At 44.3% G+C, this 26,436-nt stretch overlaps 3 protein-coding genes across 3 annotated transcripts; 1 reads left to right on the plus strand and 2 right to left on the minus strand.

Annotated features, from left to right (window-relative positions):
- Nucleotides 1-426: 426 nt before the first annotated feature.
- On the plus strand, nt 427-8,583 carry afdnb (afadin, adherens junction formation factor b; the record flags this gene model as incomplete). Its single annotated transcript, XM_084438948.1, has 24 exons — nt 427-522; nt 990-1,182; nt 1,416-1,525; nt 1,650-1,786; nt 1,901-2,016; nt 2,155-2,214; nt 2,345-2,553; nt 2,942-3,087; nt 3,354-3,445; nt 3,816-4,087; nt 4,326-4,469; nt 4,739-4,937; nt 5,103-5,197; nt 5,306-5,392; nt 5,485-5,550; nt 5,729-5,802; nt 5,940-6,058; nt 6,176-6,349; nt 6,432-6,508; nt 6,589-6,732; nt 6,893-7,129; nt 7,502-7,795; nt 7,967-8,090; nt 8,528-8,583. The coding sequence occupies 24 exons, from the start codon at nt 427-429 to the stop codon at nt 8,581-8,583; spliced, it is 3,321 nt and encodes a 1,106-aa protein (XP_084295074.1).
- Nucleotides 8,261-9,529, minus strand: dusp23b (dual specificity phosphatase 23b). The gene is made up of 2 exons (XM_084438281.1): nt 9,201-9,529; nt 8,261-9,094 (listed from the first exon to the last, which is right to left on the minus strand). Exons 1-2 carry the CDS (start codon nt 9,522-9,524, stop codon nt 8,909-8,911), a joined length of 510 nt encoding a protein of 169 aa, XP_084294407.1. The 5' UTR covers nt 9,525-9,529; the 3' UTR covers nt 8,261-8,908.
- Nucleotides 9,530-15,522: 5,993 nt separating this feature from the next.
- gng2 (guanine nucleotide binding protein (G protein), gamma 2) lies at nt 15,523-16,182 on the minus strand. The gene is made up of 2 exons (XM_084437706.1): nt 16,074-16,182; nt 15,523-15,858 (listed from the first exon to the last, which is right to left on the minus strand). The coding sequence occupies exons 1-2, from the start codon at nt 16,158-16,160 to the stop codon at nt 15,730-15,732; spliced, it is 216 nt and encodes a 71-aa protein (XP_084293832.1). The 5' UTR covers nt 16,161-16,182; the 3' UTR covers nt 15,523-15,729.
- Nucleotides 16,183-26,436: the final 10,254 nt, after the last annotated feature.

Genomic DNA, 26,436 nt, shown 5'->3' on the forward strand with positions numbered 1-26,436 from the left:
TTCCAAAATACTACTTTTTCTTTCTTTTTTATTTTACATTTGCTGGTCATCATTGCGGTACTGATTGTTTCACTCAGTGTGTTACACAGTATCAGCTGTGCAATAATTTTTTTTGTTCAGGTCTGTGGGCTATAATTGATATGTCAATGTACCACACATAACAGGGACCCAGTGGCCCGCTCTTAACAGGGTATGGGAGGAGAGGGGGGGTGATATGCATAGGAATTCAGCACACACTAGTTGAGGAGAACTATTCATTAGGAGCACATTGACAGAGGAGGAACAAACAACAGTTAAGGGGTAGACTAGACTCATATCTCAATCATCTCTGAACTGAATGCAAAGCCTCCCCAGTGTATCTAGAAGAAATCACTCGAGGCAGAAACCTGTTGCTGAGGAAGTTGGCACTGAGGATACGTGATAACCATGCCAGAGGAGAAAGAATGGCAGAGGTTGGCTAGTGTCATCCAGCACTGGAACAACAACAGGCTTGACATGTTTGAAATAAGCCAGCCCAGTAAGGTGAGTTGACCTCAGCCAAGGCTTTCCCTGGTTCATGTCTCTGTATGAAATCATTTTAAGACTGGATTCAAGTTTTGATATCCTCAGTGACACCCTCGATTGTATCAGAATTAAACATGTTTGGCTGGGTGTGTCGGTTCTAGTGAGCATTCTACTGGTAGATGTTAAATAAGGATACATCTTGAACACTTCATTTTGGTAGCTTACCTGCAGGGTAGATGCACAAACAATAATTTGTATACCTGTAGATATGTTGTGATAACTTAATTAATATGACAATAACATATCAATTATCCCTATGTAATTGCATAGTAATGGATTTGGGCTATTGGATCAGTTCTTCTTCCACTTGTGTTACCATCATGACTTCCAGGGATGATAATAATAATAATAATAATAATAATAATAATGATTTATGATTATTTGTGGTGTTTCCAAATCTTCCAAACCGTTTCCTTTACCCTCAGACTTTGGATTTCAGTGGTGTGATGCGTTTCTATTTGGAGGACCATGTAGCAGGAAACTTTGCCACCAAGTGTCTGCGTGTTGGTAGCAGCTCCACCACCCGAGAAGTTATTGAGACTCTGTTAGAGAGGTTTAGGCCTGACATGAAAATGTTGTCCACACCCTACTGTCTCTATGAGGTCCATGCAGATGTGGGTAAGTCTCACTGCTCTGGAAAAGAAAGTACATTCAGAGTACAGACTGTCAGTTTGTAAAGATGCCTCTTTGAAGCAATTACTGTACATTAAATTAATATGGATGGAGAAGTGTTGAATGAGATGTAGCTTCTCAAAGAATTCTTCAGTTTTTTATCCTCAAGCCTTTTGTGCTCAGTTGAATAAGATGATTAAATAATGTGTCCCTAACTTATCTTTTCTCTGTGAAATAAGAGCGGAAACTGGATCTCAAGGAGAAGCCTTTGGTTGTGCAGTTAAACTGGAATATTGACAACAGAGAAGGACGCTTTGTCCTGAAGAATGAACAGGACATTCTTTTAGAGGTGAGTGACCTTCCACTGAACTCCAATGCCCTGCATAACTCTCTGAATCAAAGGTAACAGAAGCACATGTCTGTGTAGCTGTCAATTATGTGTTTGAAGCTGTGTGTTTGTGTTTGAAATGCAGGCCAATTGTCATGAGAAAAGGGAAAAGGGGGGAATGATCCAGGACTTTAAGAGGACGCTGTCAAGGAAAGAGAAGAAGGACAGGATCGGAGATGCTGACCTCAAAACAAAGGCTTTTGACCCATCTCCTAGAAAAGAGTATGGCTGATTTATTATCTCACAGACTGATAGACACATTTGAAAAAGATTCTCTGGGCCAATGTGCACCTTAGGCAGACAATGAAGTAGGCATTTCTTCTTTCTCTATTATAGGCAGTTATCTTGTGTAACTGACAAGTCACCATCCAAAAAGAGCCCTGTCTCTAACCCTGAACACACCCTGAGACACTCGGAAGACAGAAAGTTAAATCAAAGGCAGTTCAACTCAGGTGAGTTTCTGAACATTGTTTGCATTGTAGAGACTGTTTGCTTTAACAGCACAAACAAAACTGTTCTCTCAAATACAGGAGAAGTCTATTCACAGAGCATGAGGCCTAATAACTTGCCCACGTCATCTCATCATGGAGACCAACTTGAAAACATGGACCAACTTCAACTTCCAGTAGGGGTCAAATTCAGAGACAACTGTGAGTAGATGGAAACATTTTACAAAATCGTTCTCTTCTTTGTCCATTGTAATGACACTGTCTCCTTGCTTTTTCTTGTGACCTATCCTCCTCTGATCTTCTGCCCCCTACTGGTGTCTCCCTGTCACAGACGAGGAAACCTTTCTGGCTGCAGTCATAAACTACACCAACAGCTCCACCATCCACTTCAAGCTCTCACCTGCATATGTCCTCTACATGGCAGCTCGCTATGTTCTCCACCGCCATCAAATCCCTCCAAATTCACACTCCACAGAGCAGACACAGCAAGTCAGCTCCATCATGAACAAGATGGTGAGCCAGATGGAGAGAGTCATTCAGGTGAGCAGGCTAATGACCCTCCAAACTAAATTATTTAACTGCTGCACCTGTGGATCATTTCACAGAAGTGACAACGAAACACCATACAGTACAGTGCGAATGAATCAGACCTGGGTCAATTACAGTAGATAGATCCATAGATCCATCACTTGAAAGTATTTGAAAGTAATCGGGGTGAATATGATTTGCCTCATAGTTAACATTTAGCCTATGGGAGAGATTCATTGGTCTGGGTAAGATAATCAAGCTCATCCAGGTACTTAACGGTATTTACAAATATTACTTGACCCAGGTCTGGAATAAATGTACTCTACTGCTACAGGGTTTTATTTAATATATGGAGAGATTGTCTCTGAGTTGTAAATACAGTGTTTCTGTCACCCACCAGAAGCAGAGGGCTATTGCTGGTGCAGTTGCCTTCTGGATGGCCAATACCTCTGAGCTGCTAAACTTCATCAAGCAGGACAAGGATCTGAGCTTGGTAACCCTACACATCCAGGAGGTCCTGGCCCATCTGGTGCACAAAGCTTTCAAGTAAGACACTGTCAGCATTACATTTACATTTAAGTCATTAACCAGACACTTTTATCCAAAGCGACATTTGTCTAGAGTAAGCAAACATTCCAGTCCTAGTCAGTAAAGCCCTCAATAACAACCACTGCCACCAGCAGTGACATGTATGCCACTTCAACTCTCGTGGGTTTCAGTATTGAGTACATCCGTATGAGGGAACATTTGATATGAGACCAGTATTTGCGCTTATTCAATAATATTGTAATGTGCCCGTGTTGTTTCTGTAGGTGTCTGATTCATTGCCTCCAGGTCGATCTGAGAAAACACATGACAGCTTTCTTGATTGATCCTGAGCAACAGAGTCAAGCTCCTGGAATAGGTAAAAACCTATAGGGATCCACCAAACATTGAGGCTTCCTTAACAATTTGGTAATTTAGCAAACACTCTTATCCAAAGCTGCTTACAAAGTTTTTGAGCTAGTGCTGGGGTTAAGTACAGTACTTTGCTCAAGGGCGCAACGGCAGGCAATGATTGCCAAGTGGCCTGGCTCGGTCTTGAACCAGCAAACTTTGGTTTTTGAGCTAGTGCTGGGGTTAAGTACCTTGCCCAAGGCTGCAACGGTAGACAATGATTGTCAGATGGCCTGAGGTCTTGAACTAGACCAGATGCTCCAACCACTGGGCTACCTACCCATAACCTCAGTGGGCCCTCACTAATGATCCTCTCCATCGTTCCTTGTTCTGTACAGAGGGGGTTGTGAACACCCTGATGAGTGCCATGTCTCTACTGCGCCGGAGCTTGGTCAACCCAGCATTCACCATCCAGCTCTTCTCCCAGCTCTTTCACTTCATCAGCGTGTGGCTCTTCAACAGGCTGGTGGGCGCCGAGGCTGCCCCCCTGGGCCTGCTCTCTCACTACTGGGGAGCGGCCCTCCGCCAGAGGCTCGCCATCATAGAGCACTGGGCCGAGAGGCAGGGCCTGGAGCGCGCTGCAGACTGTCACCTGGGCAGAATCATCCAGGTGTGTGCGCCTAACTTCATTTTACTGTGTGTCTGTTTGCGTGTACTTAACCCTGCTTGTGCTGATAAAGGTTTTCACAAGAGGACCATGTGGCTTGTTCTCCTTTTTGATGTTTTCTTGATACATTTTCAATCCTCTGTACTACCCAACCATTTAAACGTCATGCCACTCTCGTAAGTAGCCTTCCTATTGGGGAGAGTAATGTTTTAAACAGTATGATGATCTTGGTGGTTTCTAGGCAACAATGCTCCTGACCATGAATAAATACTCCATGCAAGATGCAAAGGACATCCAGGCGACTTGCTTTAAACTGAACTCACTTCAGCTTAAGAAGCTGATGAACAGCTATCTTTATGCACCTAATGAGCCCCACATTCCCCATGTAAGTACAGAGCATGCGAAATTCAAAACAGCTGTACTTGTCCCCTCAGTTTAGCAGATACACAACAATCACAGTACATAGTGGATATTAACACACATTGTATCCATGCGCTCAAGCCCCTTTCAAAGAGACAAAAGTTGCCTCCTTTCATTGCAAAACACAATGAAAAAGCATGCCATGTGAACAAGACAAAGATCTAATTCTCTCATCATATTCTGTTTTACATCCCGTGCCTTCTCTGACCTCTTCTGTGACCTCTTCTCCTGCAGGGCCTGATTGACAGGGTGGTGAGCCATTCCGAGGCCTCTGAAGATGACCTTGCGCAGAGTGAGGCGCGGGACATTCGGCTGGAGGAGAGCCTGGACCTTCACCTGCCTTTCCTCCTACCTGAAGGAGGATACTCCTGTGACTCAGTGAGGGGCATCCCCCATGGATTTAGAGAGTTCTTAGAGCCAATCTGCCGTAAAGGTAGTTGGATTCATAGACAGTACACATACATTATATAGTACTGTAGATGTTATTATTTTACAAACTTGATATAAACTGGTGTTTGGTATAGGAACATATATAACACACACACACAGGGTAGTTTGACTACAGAGAGAGCGTGATAGATTTTTTGTATTTCCTCAGGACTCTGCACACTGATTTCACACCCACACTCTAATGGCATGTGGACCGTATTCTTCAGTGGAGCAAATACTTCCTCTGCAGGGAGAACTCGCCTGGTAAAATCTGTATTGGCTTGCAATACATCAATAACTCATACAGTTCTCAAATATTTGAACAATAATGGCATTTGAATTCTGAGAATGTTTCGTTTTCCTTGTCATTAGCCAGTGTGTAGTGAGCCTGAGGTGGTGACTGTCACGCTGAAAAAACCCTTGAACAGTGGGATGGGAGTCAGCATCGTGGCTGCCAAGGTGAAGTGGCGGAACAGCTACACTGAACTCTTCAGAATTCTACTGTTAAAACCACTTGAACTAATTAATTTATTCCTTCCTTTTTGCCACAGGCAGCAGGGCAAGGCAGCCTTGGAATTTATGTTAAATCTATCGTCAAGGGAGGACCAGCAGAAATGGTGAACCCAAATTCTATTTTAGATATACAGCCATGATCCGCATGAGAAACTCACTTATGTAGTAGCAGAATAATCCTATCCAAACTGGACATAGAGTCTGCGATTCCTCTGTGGGTTTGTCTTGTTTTAAGAACCAGTGGTTTATTTTGGTGTTGTGATTTTATGCCTGTGTATATAGGATGGCAGGTTGGCTGCTGGAGATCAGTTGTTGAGTGTGGATGGACAAAGTCTGGTGGGACTCCCTCAAGAAAGGTACAGTAGGCCTGCCATGTGCTTTTAACATGGCTTAGGTGAACCTTTGTGAACCTACGAGCTTGCCAGTGTGTCTCATGTCTACATACAGTGTGATGGATATGATGTGATCGTTGGCCTGTCTGGTCTTGATATAGGGCAGCAGGTATTATGATGCAAACCGGGCCGGTCGTGACCCTTCAGGTTGCTAAGCTGGGAGCATGCTACCATGGCCTTGACGCATTGCTACAGGAACCACCTTCCATAACAACTATGGGTATAATAGTATAGTATATAATTAAAAATAGTATAGTTAAAAAAGACAAATTACTGTAAGCATTATTTCGACTTGTTCCAGCCATGAGCATCAAACTAAGCCTGTTTTTGTTCCTAGATGGAAATTATCAGAGCACTGTGAATTCAACTGAGAAGGCCCACTTTCCGAACAGCGGCACCGGTCAGAGTGCCTCAGGACTTTGGGGGAACCACCATGGAACACAGAGGAGAAAGAAGGAACAGATGCTGCTGAAGAACAGACCGCTCTATCGCTCCAACCCTTACATGATTGGTGAGAGGTCGTCTTGTCAAGGTGTGATTCAGTTAGTCATTATTGGGTGGCACTCAACCATCTCACTCTCACACAAGTACAGATCCAGGAGAACCTGTTGATCCAGTGGTGGCGGGAGGTCGAATCCCCGCTGTCTCCACCAGCGACCTTTGCTCTGATGTAAGTGCCTGGAGCGTGGCGGGCCTAATCAGAAAATCATGACTTTGAGACGCAGGAATAATGTTGTCTTTGTTCCTCAGGCATGTCCCAGGGGATATCTGACGCTCCCAGCACCAAGATCTCAGGACAAGAAGGCACCAGCTGAATATGAAAAGCCACTTCAGATGTCCAAAGTGTCATTCAGTCCTTCAGAAGAACCAATCCGAGACAAGAGAGCCTGTATGGTATGAGTCAAATATACTGTTTCACCATCAAAAAGCAGTAGAACCAAAATGATATTCCTCATAAGTACAGTATATAAATTGCTATAAATTACTGCCTATTAAAATATTGTGACGGTACTGCATTATGCATTAATTGTTGCCTTTGTGTATTTCCCTCCAGAGACATGCGCGTTCTCAGGACAACCTGTGTATGGAGACTGGGGGACCCCTAGTGGACAAAGAACAGAGGAAGCATCAGGATCAGGGAAAAGGGCAAATTAGCCACTACTCTTTCTCTATAGGTCCTAGCAGCTCTACCCAAGATCTCCATTACAGAGAGCCTCCCTCCACCAAACACCAGCAGAATAAACGTATAAGTGGATCAGGTTACTGGAGAACCCCAGCTTTGCAGAACCCTGTAACCTCAATACAGCCAATACGCATAGATATGCCTGCAACAAGACCAGTTGATACCCACGCTCCACTTACTACTTTCCAGCAGCAAAACACAACTTTACTGACCGTTAAGTCCAGCCAAAACCCTAAAAGTAATGGGCGCACCCTTTTTGGCAGCCAGAGGCCGGGTTTTCAAACGCTTGCTAACCATGCAGGTCCTTCTTCCTCAGCCAGTAGGCTGCCTCAGCCTACACTGTCATCACTGCCACTCCAGCACCAACAATTGGTCAAGATTATGCTTCCATCGAAACAAATCTCCCTCCAGAGGTTCCTTCCTCAAAAGCAGACAGATACCATCTCTGTACAAAAAGACCTGTCCTCTGACATCAAACAGGAGCTATCTGATGCCAATGGCCAGTCCCCAGACCCCTGGAAGAGAGACGCCCGGGAGAAGCTGGAGAAGCAGCAGAGGCTTCAGGCGGTTGACCAGCTGGAGCAGGAGGTTCAGGAGCTGCTGGACAAAGCTGACCGCACCCCAGGAGAGAGCGACAAGCTCCGCAGGCTAACCCTAGAGTGGCAGTTTCAGAAGAGACTGCAGGAGTTCCAGCAGAATGGGGATGATGATGAAGATGAGGACACAGATGTGATGATGATCATGCAGCAGCTGGAGGTCGAGGACAGAACACAGGTGACTGAACTCACTGAGGTCACGATCAGTAAGGTCAAAGGTTCATATAGGCACATACACTGCAGAACTGTTTTCAGAACATTTTTAGCATAAAACATATGGAGCGTAATTAAAACTTCTGGGCATACTTGATGACGTGGTATTTGTTGAACAAAGCATTCTGATTTCCAGCTACAGGATAAAGAATACAGCAAGCAACAGCAACAGGACAAGACTACTGAACAGGATGATAAGATTTTGGAAAAGCAGGCAAAAACAAATCTGTCTAGAGAGGACAAGAATGATATTGCATCAGGTGAGTACCGCCTTTATTTCCTTCTTTGGCACAAGTATAATAGGTAATATATATATAATATACTGAACTGAACTACTGTGGGAAGGCTGGTGTGTTTAATTATGCAATTTGCTACTGCAATGCATTGAATGAAAATGTTACCACAAACTAAGATTTTAAATGATTTCAAACTTTTCCCATTTTTATATTTATAATCACCTTAGGGAAGGATCAAGGATCTAATCACCTTGACAAACCTGATAAACTGTAAGCAGAATGCAAACATACTGTATTTGCACATTAATCAATATACATTATAAAGAACAACCACCAAGCATACATGCAATTCTTTCTCAACCCTTCCGGTCATTAAATTACAGTGACCAGAGAGAGAACTTCAGGAGCGAGAACGAACAGGAAAAACTCCTGTGTAAGGACCCAGAAAAACTCCCATTTAGGGAACGCCAGCGTCTGTTCTCCCTGGGCCAGTACAACTAATGTTAAAGCCTTGTAAGCATCCTGTGAGGTTTCTGGTACCACCACCATCAATCAATATATGCAACCTTTAGTTAAAAAAAAAGAAAAAAGTTGTTAAATCTGTATGTAGAAAAAATAGGGCTGTTTAGTGTAGTAAGATATATCTAGCTGTAAAATGGCCTTATTTTGTAATCCTGTTCCATGTACACTGTATGGTATTCACACTTCCTGTGTCTTGCTGTTACTTATATAACAAGTGTTTTTGTTTTTACAAATTAGTACGGTATGATTGTTCCTGTGATCCACATTTGACCACTAGACCTTGTCATTATAAATGTGTTTCTCTTTTTTTATGTGTGATTTTACTTTATGCGTTGATAAAACTGTACTACTGCCTTTTCTTGTTCACGTGTTTCAATGGAGCCATAACGCAGTCTCCGGATCTCTTTGATGCCATCCACTCCAGTCATCTTCCGGGTCTTCACCAGGTAACAGGCTAGCATGGTCCCTGTCCTCCCATGGCCGTGCATGCAGTGAACTGCTACGCCCTAGAGTACAAAGAAATGTAAATGATTCAGTCTCGACTTGTTCAGCGATAACTAATCCCTACTTTAAGTGCCACACTTAAGTCATAGATCTCATCAGTCATGAGACATTTTCTTGTTTTTTTTTTAACTGACGACTCAGAGGGCATTGTTTAGTCCTTACCTCACCCTTGGCGTTGGACTCCTCCACAAGGGACAGAAATCTTTGAATTTGGTCTGGACTTGGTGGAGTAAAGTCTGCTATCTTGATGTGGTGCAGGGTCACTTCTGGACAAGTGTCATAGTATGGTGGTTTTCGTTCACATAAACAGACCAGATGTTTGATGCCATTATCGAGTAGATATCGGTAGTCAGCAGGTGCTCTGGGGAGAGCCAGACCAGCCAACTTTCCAGGTTCAACCCAGGAAAAGTTTGAGGGTGGAGAAGAAGCCATCGCAAAATGTCAACCAGAATCATGTGAATTAAATAGTTGATTTAACAACAGTTTTTCCAATGCAAATGAAAACATATGGAGACCCGGTCTCATACAGTATGTGCAATCAAACCTGACCACCATTTGAAAACATTTTCATTAATTTGATTGTCTTGTCAACAGAAACTCAGAAAGCATAAACGCATGGCTAACTTACTGCTTAGCTAGCACTACGCCAAAGGTCAGTGGAAGTTGCCTTCGCATCAGTAGTGGTCGGTGTAACGTTACAACACACTATTCTGGTGCTAGCTACATGCAGAAAGGTCAATCATTCAAATGACACGATTTTGTGAATATGCTGTCTTTTCTTCTTCGGGGTCTAACATGGATGTATTGGGGTTTAAGCCAATTGGGCTAGCAAACTAGATGTGTACCTAGCTAACTAAGCTGCCTGGCTGGATCTTTACATAACGGCACACTTCACTTAACAGTTAAATCGGTTTGCCGTTATCTTCTGGAATGAATGATGCGTTAATGGGTCTGATATAGCAACGATTAATAACTAACGGTAACTACCTGTGGTAATCAGGAAGTTGATGTGGGCGCTCAAAACAAATGAGTTGCAAGCTATCCGCCAGACACACGTGTATGGTATTCTGTTTGTATGTGTATGTCTGTGGTCTATCCAGCAGGCAGTGTTGCCAACTCTTCAGTAAGGGAAGTGGCTATTGGCTGTCCCAGAAGTCGCTAGATTGTGGTGGGGGAGGAGGGGGGGGGGGTAATACAAACGAACTTTCATTTATTTAATTTAATTTACAAACTTTTTGTTGTTGTTGTTGTTGCTCTATAACATTTTTTTTACAGTGCAACCCTAGTAGCCTACATCAGCCATGTGATGATGATGGCATGGGGAAAAAAACAACTATTTACTTATTTACAAACTTGTTTTTTTTGTTGCTGTATAACATTAGCTTTTTTCTTTTAAACAACGTATGTATGTAAACCTAAAGAATAACAGAAAAATAATATAGCCTACAGGGCTTAATTAAAACTTAACCTAACGTCACCAGTATCTAGGTAAACTAATCGTTTCTGGCAATACGATTGGTTGTTGCGTGAGGGATCCCAGCGCGTGTGGTGTGTGTGTGGGCGAGCGAGGGAGAGAGAACGTGAAGGTAGCAAAATAAGTTTTCTCTCCTTGTGACTCGAGCTGAGCTCGCTTCCTTGTCAACACAATAATTCCCCAAATGACCAGAAAAAGTAGCTAGATTTGTCGCTAGTCGCTTTTCATGACATAAGTCGCCAGGGGGGTCTGGAAAGTCGCTAAATCTAGCGACAAAGTCGCTAAATTGGCATCACTGCCAGCAGGTGGCGACTTCACCTCAACGCTTCACCTATGTTTAAAATGGAATTCCGGTTCGGTTGAAACTTCAAAATAGAAGTCCCCACTCGAAATTAGAAGAAATAGAAGAAGAAGATAGATTTGTCAAATTAAACAAAGACAAGAACGAGGTCTAAAGAAATATTACATATTTGTGATGGGGCATGTGGATACAGGTTATGTTTTATTACTTCTCTTTTCCTGCTCTTACACAAAACAAGAAACATCTTTATGATAGCCGGCACCCCCACCTTCTACCTTGAACATGTGAATTTCGTGCTACTTACCTGGAAAGAAAACTACTTATTAAACTATACCATAGTTTGTGTGTAGTTACGTTTGTGTGTAGTTACACGGCCGGCCATTCCTCCATTCACTTTTTGAACCAGGATTAAGGAAAACTACCAGATCGATTTTCATGAAACTCAGTGGAGGGGTGTAGCATGGGCCAATTTAGAACCCATTACATTTTGGAGCAGGTCCATGAAACACGGCTGGCCATTCACCTCCATTCATTTTTTATACCAGGTTTACGCAAGAACTACCAGACTGATTTTCATGAAACTTAGTGGAGGGGTGTAGCATGCCTCGATTAACAAGCCATTAAATTCAGGAGTGGATCCTAATTACGGAGCAGGTCCACGAGCCACCCAAACACCTGCTGGGCCGGCCATTCACTGCCATTCATTTTTTGTGCGTGGCTGGAAGCCAGCGCATCATAGATAGCATTTGTTCGGTTGTCACTCCCTCCCTCTTTCCCTCCCTCCCTCCCTCCTTCCCTCCCTCCCTCCCTCCCTCCCTCCTTCCCTCCCTCCCTCCCTCCCTCCCTCCCTCCCTCCCTCCCTCCCTCCCTCCATCGTGTTGTTGACCTGCAGTTCTATGTTGCCACCACTAGAGGCAGTGGTCCCAGAACACCAAAATAAAACCACTATAACTACGTTTCCATCTAAAAGTGATTTGAATCTTTGGGAAATGCGCATTAAAAGAAATACGAATCATGTGTGTTTCCATTAAATGTTTGGAGCGTGAAAACTACACTACTAACTCGCGCGAGTTGCGAGATTACCTGACCGCAGAACGGGAAACAAAACAAGTCTCGCATGCTGTTGCCGGCATCAAAACAACGCACCATGCAATATTGTTGACAAAAGTTGCGCACGTCTGTCGTGTGACTAGCCAGATGTAAACATTTTACTTTCCTACCCAGAGAAGATGATTCCTGAGTCGAGTTGGTGATTGCAGAAGGATGACTTGTGTAACTGATCTGAATTAAATGATATCTATAGAGAATACAATGTTTTATGTTGTGTATTTGTGTTGTATTTGTGTTGTATTAACATATTGACATATTGTGGTTGTGAAGACACATTTTACAGAAAACAGAAACAGTAGAATCAGAAAGAAACAGAAACAGTTGATCAGTCATGTGTGTGCAAGTCCGCTACGTTAGACTTAATTAGAGTAAAACTGTTTCCATCCCCCGTTTTGCGAATCAACACTTTTTCGAATCAGCCAAAACCGGGAAATAGCGAGCGTATTTTTGTTTGTGCGAATCAAGGAATTTTAATTCCAATTTTGCCGTTTCCATCATCATTTTCCAATGCGATACTTCTAGATGCGCATCTAAACAGGCTGATGGAAACCTAGCTTATGACATTGCACAGTATCAAGTTCCTCAGTAGTATAGTGGATAAAGCGCCTGACTCCCATGCCAAAGCTCAGTGGTTTGAGCTCAGGTGTGGAAGATTTTTTGTCACTGGATGTTATAGAAGCAGAAGGATGTTATATGTACAAATGTGGTTGCCTGGTGGTGCTATGTCAGTTATTTAATTTATGTGCAGTAATTGAACATTTGAAATACTCCTGTTTTGAAATTATACCTACAGTATAGGTGTCTCAGTAATTACCCATCATATATTAGGCTATACTTTGCATGTATTTAACAGGTGTAATATGTTTAGTAATTGGGGGACTATGAAAGGAAGGGTTACCCAAAACATTTTCAGAGTAAGTTAATTTAGCAATAGAAATCCATAAGCCTAGGATATAGACAATGGCCTAGAATATAGACAATAAACTACCGGTAGAATAGTGGTGGAGCAATAGCGGGAGCAATTCAGATTACTAGCAGACCGCTGTACCTGACGCTAATAATCCGCCAGAGGTCCGCTTGCCATTCGATGTGCAAATGGCCAAGAACCCACCAGCGGATTTGGCCGGAGGTCCGTCAGCGGATTCGGCCGGAGGTCCACCAGCTCGTCCATCGGGGACCCGCTGTAGGTCCGCTAGCCTTGTGTTATCTGGGTTTATCCCTTACCTTTGTCCAGAAACGGAAGTTGAACCAATTGCAGCAAAATAGCCTACGTTACAGGAATCATCAGTGTAACTGCTTTAGCCACTGACCGCTACCATTAATGTTATGGAAGCTGCTGCTAGTTGTTGTGAGCTCATGAGCTAACTGGCTATCCCGCTCTTATTGTGCTGGATTAGCATTGAAAGCATTGGAACTGATGTGTCCAGGCGACAAGACCTATCTTAATTTATCAGACATTATTTCATGTCATTTCACAGCTATTTCAGTGGCATGACTAGCTTCCATTCTACCAGTCCTGAACAGAAACAAGCCAGCCACGCACATAAACCAGGCTGGACCTGGTTGGACTAGGATTACGCAAAAACTACCAGACTGCTTTTCATGAAACTCGGGGTGTAGCATCGGCCAATTTAGAACCCATTCAATTTTGCCACACACAGAGCCACGAAATGCATTCGGGAGTGGAGGTCTGTGGTCTGAGCACAGTTTCTAGTTCTTAAAGGACCATACCGGTCTAAATATGATATGATCTCCTTAAACTAGTCATCCAACATATATCACATTACCACAATCAATTTTCGGAAGCAAAGCTCATGTTAAAAGATTTTTGCATTTTCACGTTTTACTTAGCCTACATTTCAAAAGTTGAACGTGATGGCTTTAAAACATATTTTTTTAATTGTTCCCTTGTTGCGCTGACAAACTCGCCCCAGTTAGTTTCAAATAATTTTCAGTAGTTTTTATTTTATATTATTTTCCACCTACGCTAGATTCTCTACTCAGCATTCCTAGCAACGGCTACCATGTAAACAGGAAAAAGAGAGACCGTTTGAGTAAGCTGCACAAAGAGGGTTAAAACAAAACAATAACTACTGAAAATTATTTGAAACTAAGTTTGTCAGCGCAATAAGGGAACAATTTAAAAAAAAATAGGGTTTTTGACCCATCACGTTCAACTTTTGAAATGTAGGCCTAAGTAAAACGCGAAAATGCAAATAGGCCTACCTTGCTATAATGTGATACATGTTGGGTGACTAGTTTTAGGTGATCAAATCATATTTAGACCGGTATGGTCCTTTAATAAAAGATTTCATGATGCATATTATGTCAGGATGGTTGAGCGGTCTTCGCTATGTTTAGTCTCCCCTGGAGGCATCAGTTCGAATCCCACTTCTGACAATTACTTTTTGTGATAGCCTACTGATGCTTGAGGTCAGTTCCTCACTAGTAATGTGAAACCATACAGTTCGAATTAGCAGACCAAAGGTGAATCTTATCATGTCATCCAAATAACTATACCTATTAAATATGCCAATATCGTGCCTGTGAGCGGCTAAAGATTCCCCAGGCAGAGCTGGTTGATGCTGCTAGGGAAAGGGATGTCTGCGGCCCCCTGCTGCAGCTGCTGCCTCCGCGACCCGACCCCGGATAAGCGGATGAAGATGGATGGATGGAATATCGTGCCAGATTTTTACTGTACCATATGGAAACATTGGACTTTTATTTCATGAGATGTAGACCTAATGTGGTGCAGATGCCTGTGCCAAAGCTATTCAAGGAGCCATGTGGGTGAGTAATAGAATGTGTGCATGTCTTGTGAAGGACAGTACAAATTGTAATGCCACAGTTATTTACTTGTGTATGCTTATTATCATTTTAATATTTTTGGCACTTCCAGATGGAGCCTGCCTTATTCATACAATCTCCACATTTAAAGAAATAATAATAATAAGAGTTGTTTGTCCATTTCATGCAATTGTTAATGATACCAACACAGACATCCAGAACACACAACACGGCACTGTTTACTTGCTAGTAGTTTTATACAAATAGTAAAAAGAGAGCTTGTATCTGAAGGAAACAAACACTGTATCACGTTGCCAGATATATATTCATATACTGAGACATTCTCAGAAAGGTGTCTGTAAAGAGTATCACTGGTTAAACGTTCAAACTTTCCATTAAAAAAGCTTTCACCATTCTATTGAAGTAATAAAAAGAAGTTAATACAGCTGTTTCAGTTATCACATACAATAATAGAAAGTTATCTAGCTATATAGCTAAACTTGAAATGAACAGGAAATAAACAACAACCAAAAAATAAAACATTCCAATAAACAAGTGGAGTCTAGTGATAAGCTCAGATATCTACTGACATACAGTACTTGACCCACCTTAAGCCATTGAACATAACATTTGGAAGTTCCAAAAGAACCACACATTTTTTTTGTTTACTTTTATTTTTTAAATACAACACAACCAGAAGACTTTGTTGATCGGCCGTCTGTCATGTCTCAGGGGTCATCCTCTTTCCCTTGTTGTCACCTGACTGCACAGATCTCTTCAACATGCTGCACACCCCTCAATAGCAATCAACCCCTTTGAAATGGTTACGTGTTACTCTGTGGTTTTAATCGCTTAAGGTGTCATTTAACAAAGGGGCATTTGTCAAGCCCTCCTGCTAAGAGAATTCTACGTGTTGAAAGTCCACGTTCATGTCCCAAAATGACAGCTGAAGGATCGTGCCTTGTTTACAGAATGGCACAGAAGAACTTCTTCTCCCTGAAAGGGTTCTCGGACGCTGGCACTGGAGACAACAGCGGATCCTCTTTGGCATGGGCTTCGCAGTACGACATTAAGTCTGCTGCTGCTTTTGACACCTGTTATTAAACAGAAACAGAAACAGACACAAACAACAAACACAGACACAGACACAGCCATAGCCACACACACACACACACACACACACACACACACACACACACACACACACACACACACACACATACACACACACACACAAATAAAGACAGTTAGACAGTTACTTTGTGTTAGGTTGTATATTTGCTTGACCAGTGACATCATTTTGGCTCACTTTTATCCTGTCGATATTGGCCTCCATTTTCAGTTGCTCCACCAGTTTCCTGGCTTGCGCGATGCTGGCTGTGTTGTTGCTCGCCATGGGGTTTGTCAGTTGGGCCTTGTGTAGGCTGTGTGTAGGGCAGAGAAAGGGAACATTTAGGTTCCTAATGCATTCACTTCAACAAGGTGTTTCCCTTTGGAGAGGGAATTACTAGTACTAGCAAGCAAAAGAATAGGATATACTGAGAGTTGATATGGCATTAATTATCTCTCTCTCTCTCTCTCTCTCTCTCTCTCTCTCTCTCACACACACACACACACACACACACACACACACACACACACACACACACAGGCATATTATTTATGGTTGCAGTTGCTAGGCAGCACATGACCGTGTGAGGGGGAGGGAGAGAACGTGTGAAGAGAGGCTGAGGGGACATTGCTTTGTCCATTGTTGTGTTTGCAGCTAATCCAAATGCAATGTTGCGTGATTGTATAATGGCTGCCATCTCAGGGTGTGGCGTGACACATTATTGACAGTTTGTGAGGTATTTATAGTACAGGAGCCTGATACTGAGCAGGTATCAATGCCCTGATATCAATATCAGGGCCAGACATTTTATTTTACACTAGCCTACTACAGTATGAAAGTCATAGACTATAGGAGTTATACACTAAGTCAGCAAATACATCCTCTGTTCTTCATCGGGCGCTTGTGTGTCTGTGACCATAGTAGGCTATCCGATTGAACTCTGGAAATGCTTATTAGTGTCTACTGTAGATGCTTATGTAGGGGAACTGAATTGACGTAACTTGAACCAGCTGCCTATACAACCTGAACATCAATATTTCTCAAATGTCAAAGACACGGCTGACTCATCACCACGTCCCGCTGCCTGATGACCAATTGAGAGTAATCACATGGGGTCACATCCCTAGTAAGGGATGAAAAACAATTCCCAACCATTAGGCCTACCCTGCAAACATACTCTCTCCAAGTTACACTCTACATGTGGTTGACGCAATATTTCCTGTGTTTTGGCAGCGTGACAGCGTGATCCAGCGGCCCCTCTGAAACACTAGATTCCCTGGTGATTAATCCCACTATCCATGCCCCCCACCCTCCGTCCTCATACGCTGTGGTGTGAGTCAGTGTGTTAGAGACTGATCTCAGTGTGGTGCTGGAGCATGAATATTAATGGCCCACAGTAGCACACCTGTCCACGCAGAGCCCTCAAAGAGATGACACTACAGGAGGCCAGAGGCTGCTGCTGCTGCTGCTGCTGGTGGAGTTTCCACTGTCATAGTCCTGATCTGCCTCAACCACAAGAAGCATTCCTGTTCCTCAATCAGTGACATCCCAAAGCCTAGGGGTGTTGTGGTGACTAAAGAAGTGGGTATACTCTGACTAATGAAGTGGGTATACTGTGGGTCCATAGATAAAGAAGTGGGTATACTCTGTATACCTCCGTATACTCTCCACTACACCACTGCCGAAGCCTTATATCTGACCACAATGCTCCACTAAGCCTTGTCCTTAAAAGTGATGTAGACATTTTTATGGAGACGAGTCATTAATAAAAATAATAACATCACAGACCTTTTAGAAAGCAATTGAATAAAAGTATTGTTTTTCCCCAAATATGTTTTACCCAAACATAAGAACTGCCCAGCAACTTCACAAGGCATGGCCTGTTTAAGTCTAGCTGAAGATTTATCAAGGAGCTACGTGACAAGGGCAGGATCTCAGTATGGCTGGGCAACCGACAGAATGACATGGTCAGCTATTATGGTTTTTTCATCAGTCTGGCTCTATCACAGGCCCTGTGACCTGATCTACCTGTCTTGAAGAATACAGTTTCCACTGACAAAGAGGTACAAGTAAGCCATTAAAGCTCTATTCAACCAAACACATGTTTATCTGAATAAGCAGTTGCATAGACATACAGCTTCACTCTCCATCGTTCAACAATCCTCACATTGTTGCATGCCCTAAGCATAGGAGTTAGAAGTGAAAGTGAGTGCGCCCTGGAGATCATGCGCCCCACGAGGCTTCGCCCTGCTGAGGACTGTGCTTTATAAGCATGACACGGTTATGGAAACCATCTTCAAAGTGACTTCAGTGATCGCAAAGAAGATATTGCAAACAGGATTTATAACCACCATGAGTAGCCTACACTAAGCTGTATCAACAGCCTAGAATAAACATTGACAGTTTCCAGCTACTAAAGCTCAGGAGTCCTGGTGGTTCTAACACTCTGAACCCCTTCACCTTATAGGGACATGCCAGCAACATCTGTCTGGAGGGACACTGGGAACACAACCTGTAGAATATGATCAGAACATGTAGAATGTAGACATGTGATGTGGGCCAGGTCTATATCTGAATGGGGCCATTTTGGACCTTATATGCCAGTGGATAGTGATTCATCCATCTTTCTAGGTCGTCCTTAGATGACTCTCTTACTCTGCATTTCTAAGTCAAAGTCAAATGTATTTATATAGCACTGTTCATACAAGTAAATATAGCACACAGTGCTGTACAGAATAAAGAAAAAAAGTTAAAATAGTAGATAAAAATTCGAATTCTTAATTAAAACAGGTAAAACTACATGATAAAAGTGTAATAAAAAAAAGGTATGTCTTAAGATCTTGCTTAAAATTTCCCACAGTTTCAGCCATTCTTAGGTTTTATGAGAGGGTATTCCAGAGAATGTGGGTGTAAAAACTGAAGGCTGACTCATGTATCTGGGTCCTGGCTCCAGGAACTGTTAAAAGTTCAGTGCCAGAGGATCTCAGGGACATATTTAGTGTATACTGTAAAAGCATGCCTGACATGCATTCAGGTGCATGACTATGGAGAGCTTTATAAACTAATAAAATAATCTTAGAATCTATTCTAAAACTGACCAGTAACCAGTGTTGCGATTGTAAGACTGGTGTGATTTGTGCCCTCCTTCTGGTCATCCTGATCCTGCATACAGTATATGCATCCCTTCAAACAGATCCATATATTGATGAATGTAAAGGCAGAGTGGTACCTTTCTCAAACATTTACCTCAGAGACATGAGAGGCTAATAATAGCTTTGTCTGTGGGTATTGCCTATTGCTGTCGTGCTTCAGATGAGGTCTATCCATTGGATTTGAAATTGTTTCGTAAAGTCGTCTCACTCATTGAAATAGGGCAGTACAAGGGCATCATTGACAACTCTGGAGCAACGCCCTCCCAAATAACACTACTGCTTTATAACTAGGCCACAATGTAATGTGGTTTCCAACTCTCATAGGAGATGTCAAAACAGGCCAGCATATCAGCAGCCTGCTGTATTGATAGGGATGTCACTCTTTGCGGTTTCTGAGGTGTCTCGGGAAAAGTAGGTCCACATTCTTTACTGATGGTATTCAGTGAAAGACAGCTGCATGGAAGTAGTGTACAGTTTGTGTACAGTATGATTGAAGGAAGAAATGAGGAATGAGACCTGATACGTAAACTGTGTAAATGAAGCTTCCTATCCTGTCTGTTGCTCAAAATACCATTCTCAATTGTTACACATGGTGTCAGCATGCTGATAACACTGAATGAATACTGATAAACGTGCCATTAAAATGGAGGACAACCTTATCCGTGTCAATGAACTACTTTGTGGGCAGCTGTCATACACTTACAATGTCATCTTGAGTAGCCAGAAAATTTCCTCTCGCATTTAACATGAGAAAACTAATACAACATCTACATCACTTGCAACATTACATGAGAGACTCACTCATGCAACCCCATACTGTACAATATAATTTTCCTCTCCATGCACCCCACAATTTTCTCTCTTACCTTGTCTGCTCACTCCCCCGCACTCTGCCCTGACGTCTGCCTGGAGCTCCCTCTGAACGGTGTGTCTGCCCTGCTCTGTGGAGAGGGAGGGAGGGAGGGAGAAGCAGAGGGCGGACCATTCAGAACACAGGCACAAGCACTGCACACTTCCATTCCTGCATTCCAGCTAAATTACACTAAGGCCTGTGTAGCCTCTCTCTGATCACCATGTGCCAGAATGTCACAGCTCTCCTGCAACGTAGGCTCAAAGGCTTTTGAATGGACCGGGACTGTCAAATTTAAATGTAGCATAACAACACCACACACACACACACACACACACACACACACACACACACACACACGCACATGCACATGCACATGCACATGCACACGCACACACACACACACACACACACACACACACACACACACACACACACACACACACACATACTGAACAGATTAAAGAACAAGCCAGCTCTATTGGTGACATGCCACACATTGTAACCAAATTCATAAAAAGGTGTTTCCATTTGAATGAAAGCATTTGATCATAGCAGCTAACTCTCCTGTTCAAGCAGTTTGGGCCCTAGAATCTGACCCCCACACAATAATCTCTCTCTCTATCTCTCTCTCTCTCTCTCTCTCTCTCTCTCTCTCTCTCTCTCTCTCACACACACTCTCTCTCACACTCTCTCTCGCACTCTCACTCTCTCTCTCCAGCAGATTCATTCTTCATGCATCTGTGACTTCGTTTTCTGCTGCTTCTGATAAATGGGCCAATTACTCTGCAAGAGCAGATCTGCAGTGGAAGGGAATTCCAGCACCGTAAATCACCTCCACACACAACGTTAAAGCAACGTTGCATCCCTTAACACAACCTCACAAGCAATGGGTACTGAGCCAGAATATTCTTTTAGCATTAAGGCCCCCCATATAGTACAATAAACACTGGACTATATTTGCTATTATATCATAATTAAGGGGGGCATTTGAGGCTGTGGATGGATACGATTGCCATTGTATATGAAAGGGTATATTAATTTCAGAACAGCAACTCTAAAACATATGCAAACGTTGTTTGATAGTCGTACTGAAACACAAAATTATGAGATACGGTACAATATGTAATGGACTACTAAATGTTTACTGTGTGCAACAGGATAAGCTCCTCTGCCAAGGGAAGGCCGCTGTTTTGCTATCAATCTCCCCAAGGGAAAATAGGTTGTTGTTGTTGCTTTTCTCTTAGCCTGCAGTTTATGCGCGTCATCATTGTTCAGGCATGCTTCTGTCGAGAGCAGTAGGTTCTGCGGTTGAAGGGAATGATCTATGTGGGATCTGGCCAGTGATCCAATTCTCTCCCGCATTCAAACCTTCTGCTTCCCCCCCCCCCCTTCCCCCCCCAACAAAGACAGGTGTTTAGTAATGACAGACAGACACCCAGCATGGCCCATCCTGCCGCTAGCTCAGATGAATCAATGCTCCACTCATCTGCCTCGGTCCCGGTGTATCTGGCCCCCTCCCTCCCTGGGAGTCTCCCCCTCTGTGGCCTGGCCTTTAGGAGCTCTGGACTCGGCTTCCCCCCCTCTGGTCGTCAGGGACTCTGTTTTGGTGAAGAGGCCGTCTACAGATGTGATTATGGCGGCCACTTGACTCCGGGTGCCACTGACTTAGAGGGTGATGAGGCACCGCAGGACAGATCCTGGTGAGAAAATATTATTCCTGGCCTGTCGAGAGTGACACTCTCAAACACTCCCACACAACCTTACACTACTCTCACTCTCACTCACTCTGTCTTCCTCAGTCGCTCACTCTCGCTCTCTCTGACACACAGAGCCAGGCGCGCACACGCGCGCGCACACGCGCGCGCACACACACACACACACATGATCACAAAGATATCACTGTCATAGCAGCCATGCAGAATCTCTCTTCATTATTCTGCTTTTATGGAATGGGATGTCCAGGGCAGGCGTCTGTGGAGAGATATTAAGACGGGCAGGAGCACTGCTATCCACCACGATGCCCGGGGAGGGAAATCAGAGCGTGGTGATTAAAAATCTGTCCCTGGCTCGGCCATCTGGCCCTTTGAGATCGAATGATTAACCTTGGAGGGTCTACTGGGAAGGAAGGATGGGACCCCCACTCAGAGCTAATTGAGGCCAATAGTGCTGGATTAGTAATACAACCCCCCCCCCCCCCACCACACACACACACACACACACTGAATACTCCCTTTTTCGTAATGAATACTCCTGCCAGAGTGACTCACTGTGTCACAGGACAATGAGGTCCTCTCTAAGATGTCACTGATTGAACAAAGCAATGGGGATGCTTCAGTAAAACACTGACTTCAGGAGTCTTTTAACTGGAGGAGAAAGGGCAGACAGTATTCACACGAGTGCCACTTTGTTACGATTATTATGATAGTTATGTATGTATGTAATCATAGTGGCAACTAACCTCAGTTGACCTGAGTCAGTCTTGCCCACACTATGCATACACACAAGAACACAACCACCCATACACACACACACACACACACACACACACACACACATACACACACACACACACACACACACACACACACACACACACACACACACACACAAGGCTTATTGTCAGGCTATAATTGTCTCTGGTAATGATGTGACAGCTGAGCCCCTCTCTCCTGTTGTTAGTATTCAAAAGTAAACACAGGACGGTGGACTTGGACATTACATGAAGCTTTTAGTGTCTGGGACAGGCAAATACAGGATGTTGTCATCGTCATCATTATGAAACCAATAGCGACCATATAATAATATTACATGTAAGTGAGTGAGATGTACCAGCTGTGTCTGTGCTGTATGTATTACCAGATCACTCTGCTCCTCGGCCCTGCCTCACAAGGAAGTGAGATCATGTCTATATGAGTTATATGGCCCTACTCTGTTAAAGCAGAGATCTGTCAAATCCTCAAGTCATGACAACATTTCTTCCTTCCTTTTCTGGCCCTTTTTTCTCCCCCACCCTCTTTTCCTCCCCCCCCCCTCTCTCTCTCTGTCTTTTTCTTCCTCTCTTTTCCTCTCTGTCTCCAGGACGAGCTGGCTCAACTTTAGTGCATCAGAGATCGTGTCCTGCTGGCTCCCTCGCCCCCTGTGATCATTACATTAGCTCAGACATCTGTGCCATGCCCAGCATGCAGCCGCTGCCCAACCTGGGGCCTCCAATACGGAGAGGTAGATCCGGAAGGGTGGGGGGGGGGTGGGGGCAGAAGGGAGAGGGCAGTGGCCCAGGAAATGATGCATCCCATGGGGGTAGGGGGGAGGGTGGGGCAGCAGACGTTGCTCCTACTTTGGGCGACACAAAAATGTGTTGTTGTTCTTTCCCACATTCTATCAAATTGACTCTAGTGGTGCGACAGTCTGATGGTGAATTAGCTGCTACGGGGCGAACCCATGAGGGCTGAGCTGGGCCTGTGTTCAGCGGAGCAGTCCACTGCAGGGCTAGGTGGGTGAGCCGCCCGCGCATAGATGAATGAGATGAGATTGAATGACTGAATAAAATCAAGTTAAGGGTAAGTGTGGAGAGGTGCCCCTCTGTTTTAAAGGGCGAATGTGATTGATGGACTGGGGTAATAGGATTGGGGAAAATCTGGCAGTATAATGGATCGGTTGATCAAGCTCAGAAAAAGCTGTGCATACCTCAGTAACTGCTCTCATTTACTTGGCATTACCCCTCTGGAATATGTCCGACTGATCCAATAAAAAATGTTCCAATAAAAAGAGCTCTATTGCCCTGATTCGTACAGTGTTAAATGACAGATTTTGCCCTTGCTTCAGCTGTGAGTTGCTGTGGCCGGTGTGCGCCACACGTTTCTGTCAGAGCGTGGCGTTGGTGCCAGCGTTAGGCTCTCGCTCTCTTGCAGACTCGCTGCACACCAGCACCCGCTCTGAGGAAAACGAGTGTGTTACCGTTGCCTTGAATGAGGAGGAATAAACATAGTTTCCTCTGGAATCAATCACTCAGCCAAGAATAACACCAGCAGACTCCTGGACTGTTAACAATATTACAAACATCCGGGCCTAAACCTTGTTTAGACTCTACAGGAGTACACTTTTGACTAACTCAACATACAGTCCCCACGCTGTACGTGATGGGGTGATGAATGAATGAATGAATACTATTGCTAGGCCAGTAAATGATACATAAGAGTACATTCACTCTCCCCAATTTCAGGATAGACTGTTCTTGTCATGCGTATCATCTGCAGTTCAGGTGGTGTTTCACTGATATCAAGCCATGCAAAACTAACATGATTTTTCACCTTTTGTCATTTGTTTATGTCTATTCACCTATCGCCAGTGTCAGTGGATACACTAAAGGTGAGCTCTACGTGGATCTCACACACACACACACACACACACACACACACACACACACCGCCTCCCTCCTCTTCCTTATGTGTTGGGTGTCTGTGTGCTCTGTTGACATTTTGTGCGCCGCTGTCCCAGTCTTAACATCAGTGTGTGTTAAACAATATGTGGCCTTGCAGCCAGCCCTGCATAACATGCCAGCGAGGCGCTCCCTGCCTGCTCCCAGCAGTACAACATTACTGCTCTGTGTCTCGAGAGCCAAGCTGCCTGAGCTGCATAGTGTGAATGTGAATTTTTAATGAGTGACAGGAAACATGCACTTATTTTCACAGAAAGACCGGTCGACCCCTTCAGAGAATGAGAAAATGCTAAAGCCACACGATGATAACGATAAGATAGAGCCACAGAATGTCTCTCTCAACATGGCTGACAGGAAATTTAGATAGCTGTGCATGTGAGTGTGCAGTACAGTACGTGTGTTCTCACATGAACGTGTGACTTCATCTGTATCCTTATCTGTATTACTGTCGGCGAGCTCCACTGAAAAACAATCCCACAAACAATGTGCTCAGTATGGCCAGTGTGCCCGGCCCAAGAGCTCAGGTGCCTCAACTGAAACCTGCAAATGGCAGGAAGACGAACAGCCTCTCTGAACGGATGGTAAGCCCGCGGGAGGCTGGAGGGAGCCCTCTCTGATTATCAGCTGTCTCCGTTCCCTCTCTGTCTCCAGCATCTCTCCTCTCTCTCTCTCTCTCTCTCTCTCTCTGTCGCTCTTCCCTTCCCCCCAGCATCCCTCCATCTCTCATCCCCCACTCATGCAAATTTCTCCCCAAACAGATGCTCTTAATTCCTCTGGCTCCACATTAGAGATCTGTCCACCACTCTGGAGAAGAGGAGGGGTAGAAGATTCCATTCCCTCATTCTCTCATACACACACACACACACACACACACGCACACACGCACACACACACACACGCACGCACGCACACACACACACACACACACACACACACACACACACACACACACACAGAAAAAGAGAGAAAGGGATGAAATGAGAGTGAGAGACTGTACTGTAGTCCAGCTAGTGGGAACAGTGGTATCATCCTGCCCCTCACGCCACTGACAAAATGACAGCTCAAGACAGGACCGACCGCCCAAACAAACACCCGTCCTCCGCTGCTACACAGCCTGTTCAGGGTTCCATTATCCTACAAACATACTGTACGAAATGAAGGAAAATGGAGGATGTCTGTGTCTTACCTCTGTATGTGTATGAAGCCCAGAGACATTCAGTCTGGTGGAGTAGTATCCACGCGTTCTCTCTCTCTCTCTCTCTCTCTCTCTCTCTCTCTCTCTCTCTCTCACACACACACACACTCACACACACACAGTCAGTCAGGCTGGCAAACAGGCAGGCACGCGCATATACACACACACACACTCACTCTCTCTCAGTGTGCCTCCCTCCTGCTCTGTCTCTCTGCTCGCTGCTCCAGCTGACAGACGTCCTCCCCGCTGCTGCTCTGAGTCTCCTCCCTTCAGCCAGCGCAAACGCTCAGGCTACAAGAATCTACCAGGAGCCCTCCTCCTCCGCCCTCCCTCCCTCCTCTCCCTCCTCTGCCCACCCTCCTCCTCCTCTCCCTCCCTCCTCCCTTTCCCTTCTCTCTCGCTCCCTTCTCCGCTATCAGAACACGCTCCCCGCCTCGGTGGTTCCACAGGAAAAGCCTTGACTGTCTCTCCAAACACCGACTGTAAACAAACACATACCGAGATAGCGGACACCCCAGGTCCCATGCTCTGTATAGGAGCTCTCGGGCCTCATAAGATTATATGATCACGCAATAGCCCTCTGGTGATATTTATATCATAGTTTCCTCCTCCTGATTCAGAACTATGGTTTACTGTGTGGTCACATTATGATGAGAGGGACTTCTCTGACCCCCCTGTGCCCACAGATATGTACCCTCTGTCGGAGCTGAGCTCATGTAATCGAAGGCTTTAATCTTCCAGCCTCTCGCATATTGAAGCCACAGAGGATTAAATAACAAGAAATAAGGCATCTGAAAGCAGAATCAAATACACAACATACATGCATGCGTCTCTCTCTCGCTCTCTCTCTCTCTCTCTGTCTCCCTCTCTCTTTTAAATGCACACACACACACACACACACACACAAACACACACACTTTATCCCT

Source organism: Borostomias antarcticus, assembly GCF_949987555.1.
Source record: "Borostomias antarcticus genome assembly, chromosome: 5".
Lineage (NCBI taxonomy): Eukaryota > Metazoa > Chordata > Actinopteri > Stomiiformes > Stomiidae > Borostomias > Borostomias antarcticus.

Bases quoted from the DNA above. Each gene is read 5' to 3' on its own strand.
- dusp23b (XM_084438281.1), bottom strand. From the start codon at position 9,524: ATGGCTTCTTCTCCACCCTCAAACTTTTCCTGGGTTGAACCTGGAAAG. The intron at 9,095-9,200 runs GTCTCATGACTG...TTTGTACTCTAG, and splicing joins TAAAAAAAAAACAAGAAAAT to GGCGTAGCAGTTCACTGCAT.
- gng2 (XM_084437706.1), bottom strand. From the start codon at position 16,160: ATGGCGAGCAACAACACAGCCAGCATCGCGCAAGCCAGGAAACTGGTG. The intron at 15,859-16,073 runs GTGAGCCAAAAT...GTTTAATAACAG, and splicing joins CCAATATCGACAGGATAAAA to GTGTCAAAAGCAGCAGCAGA.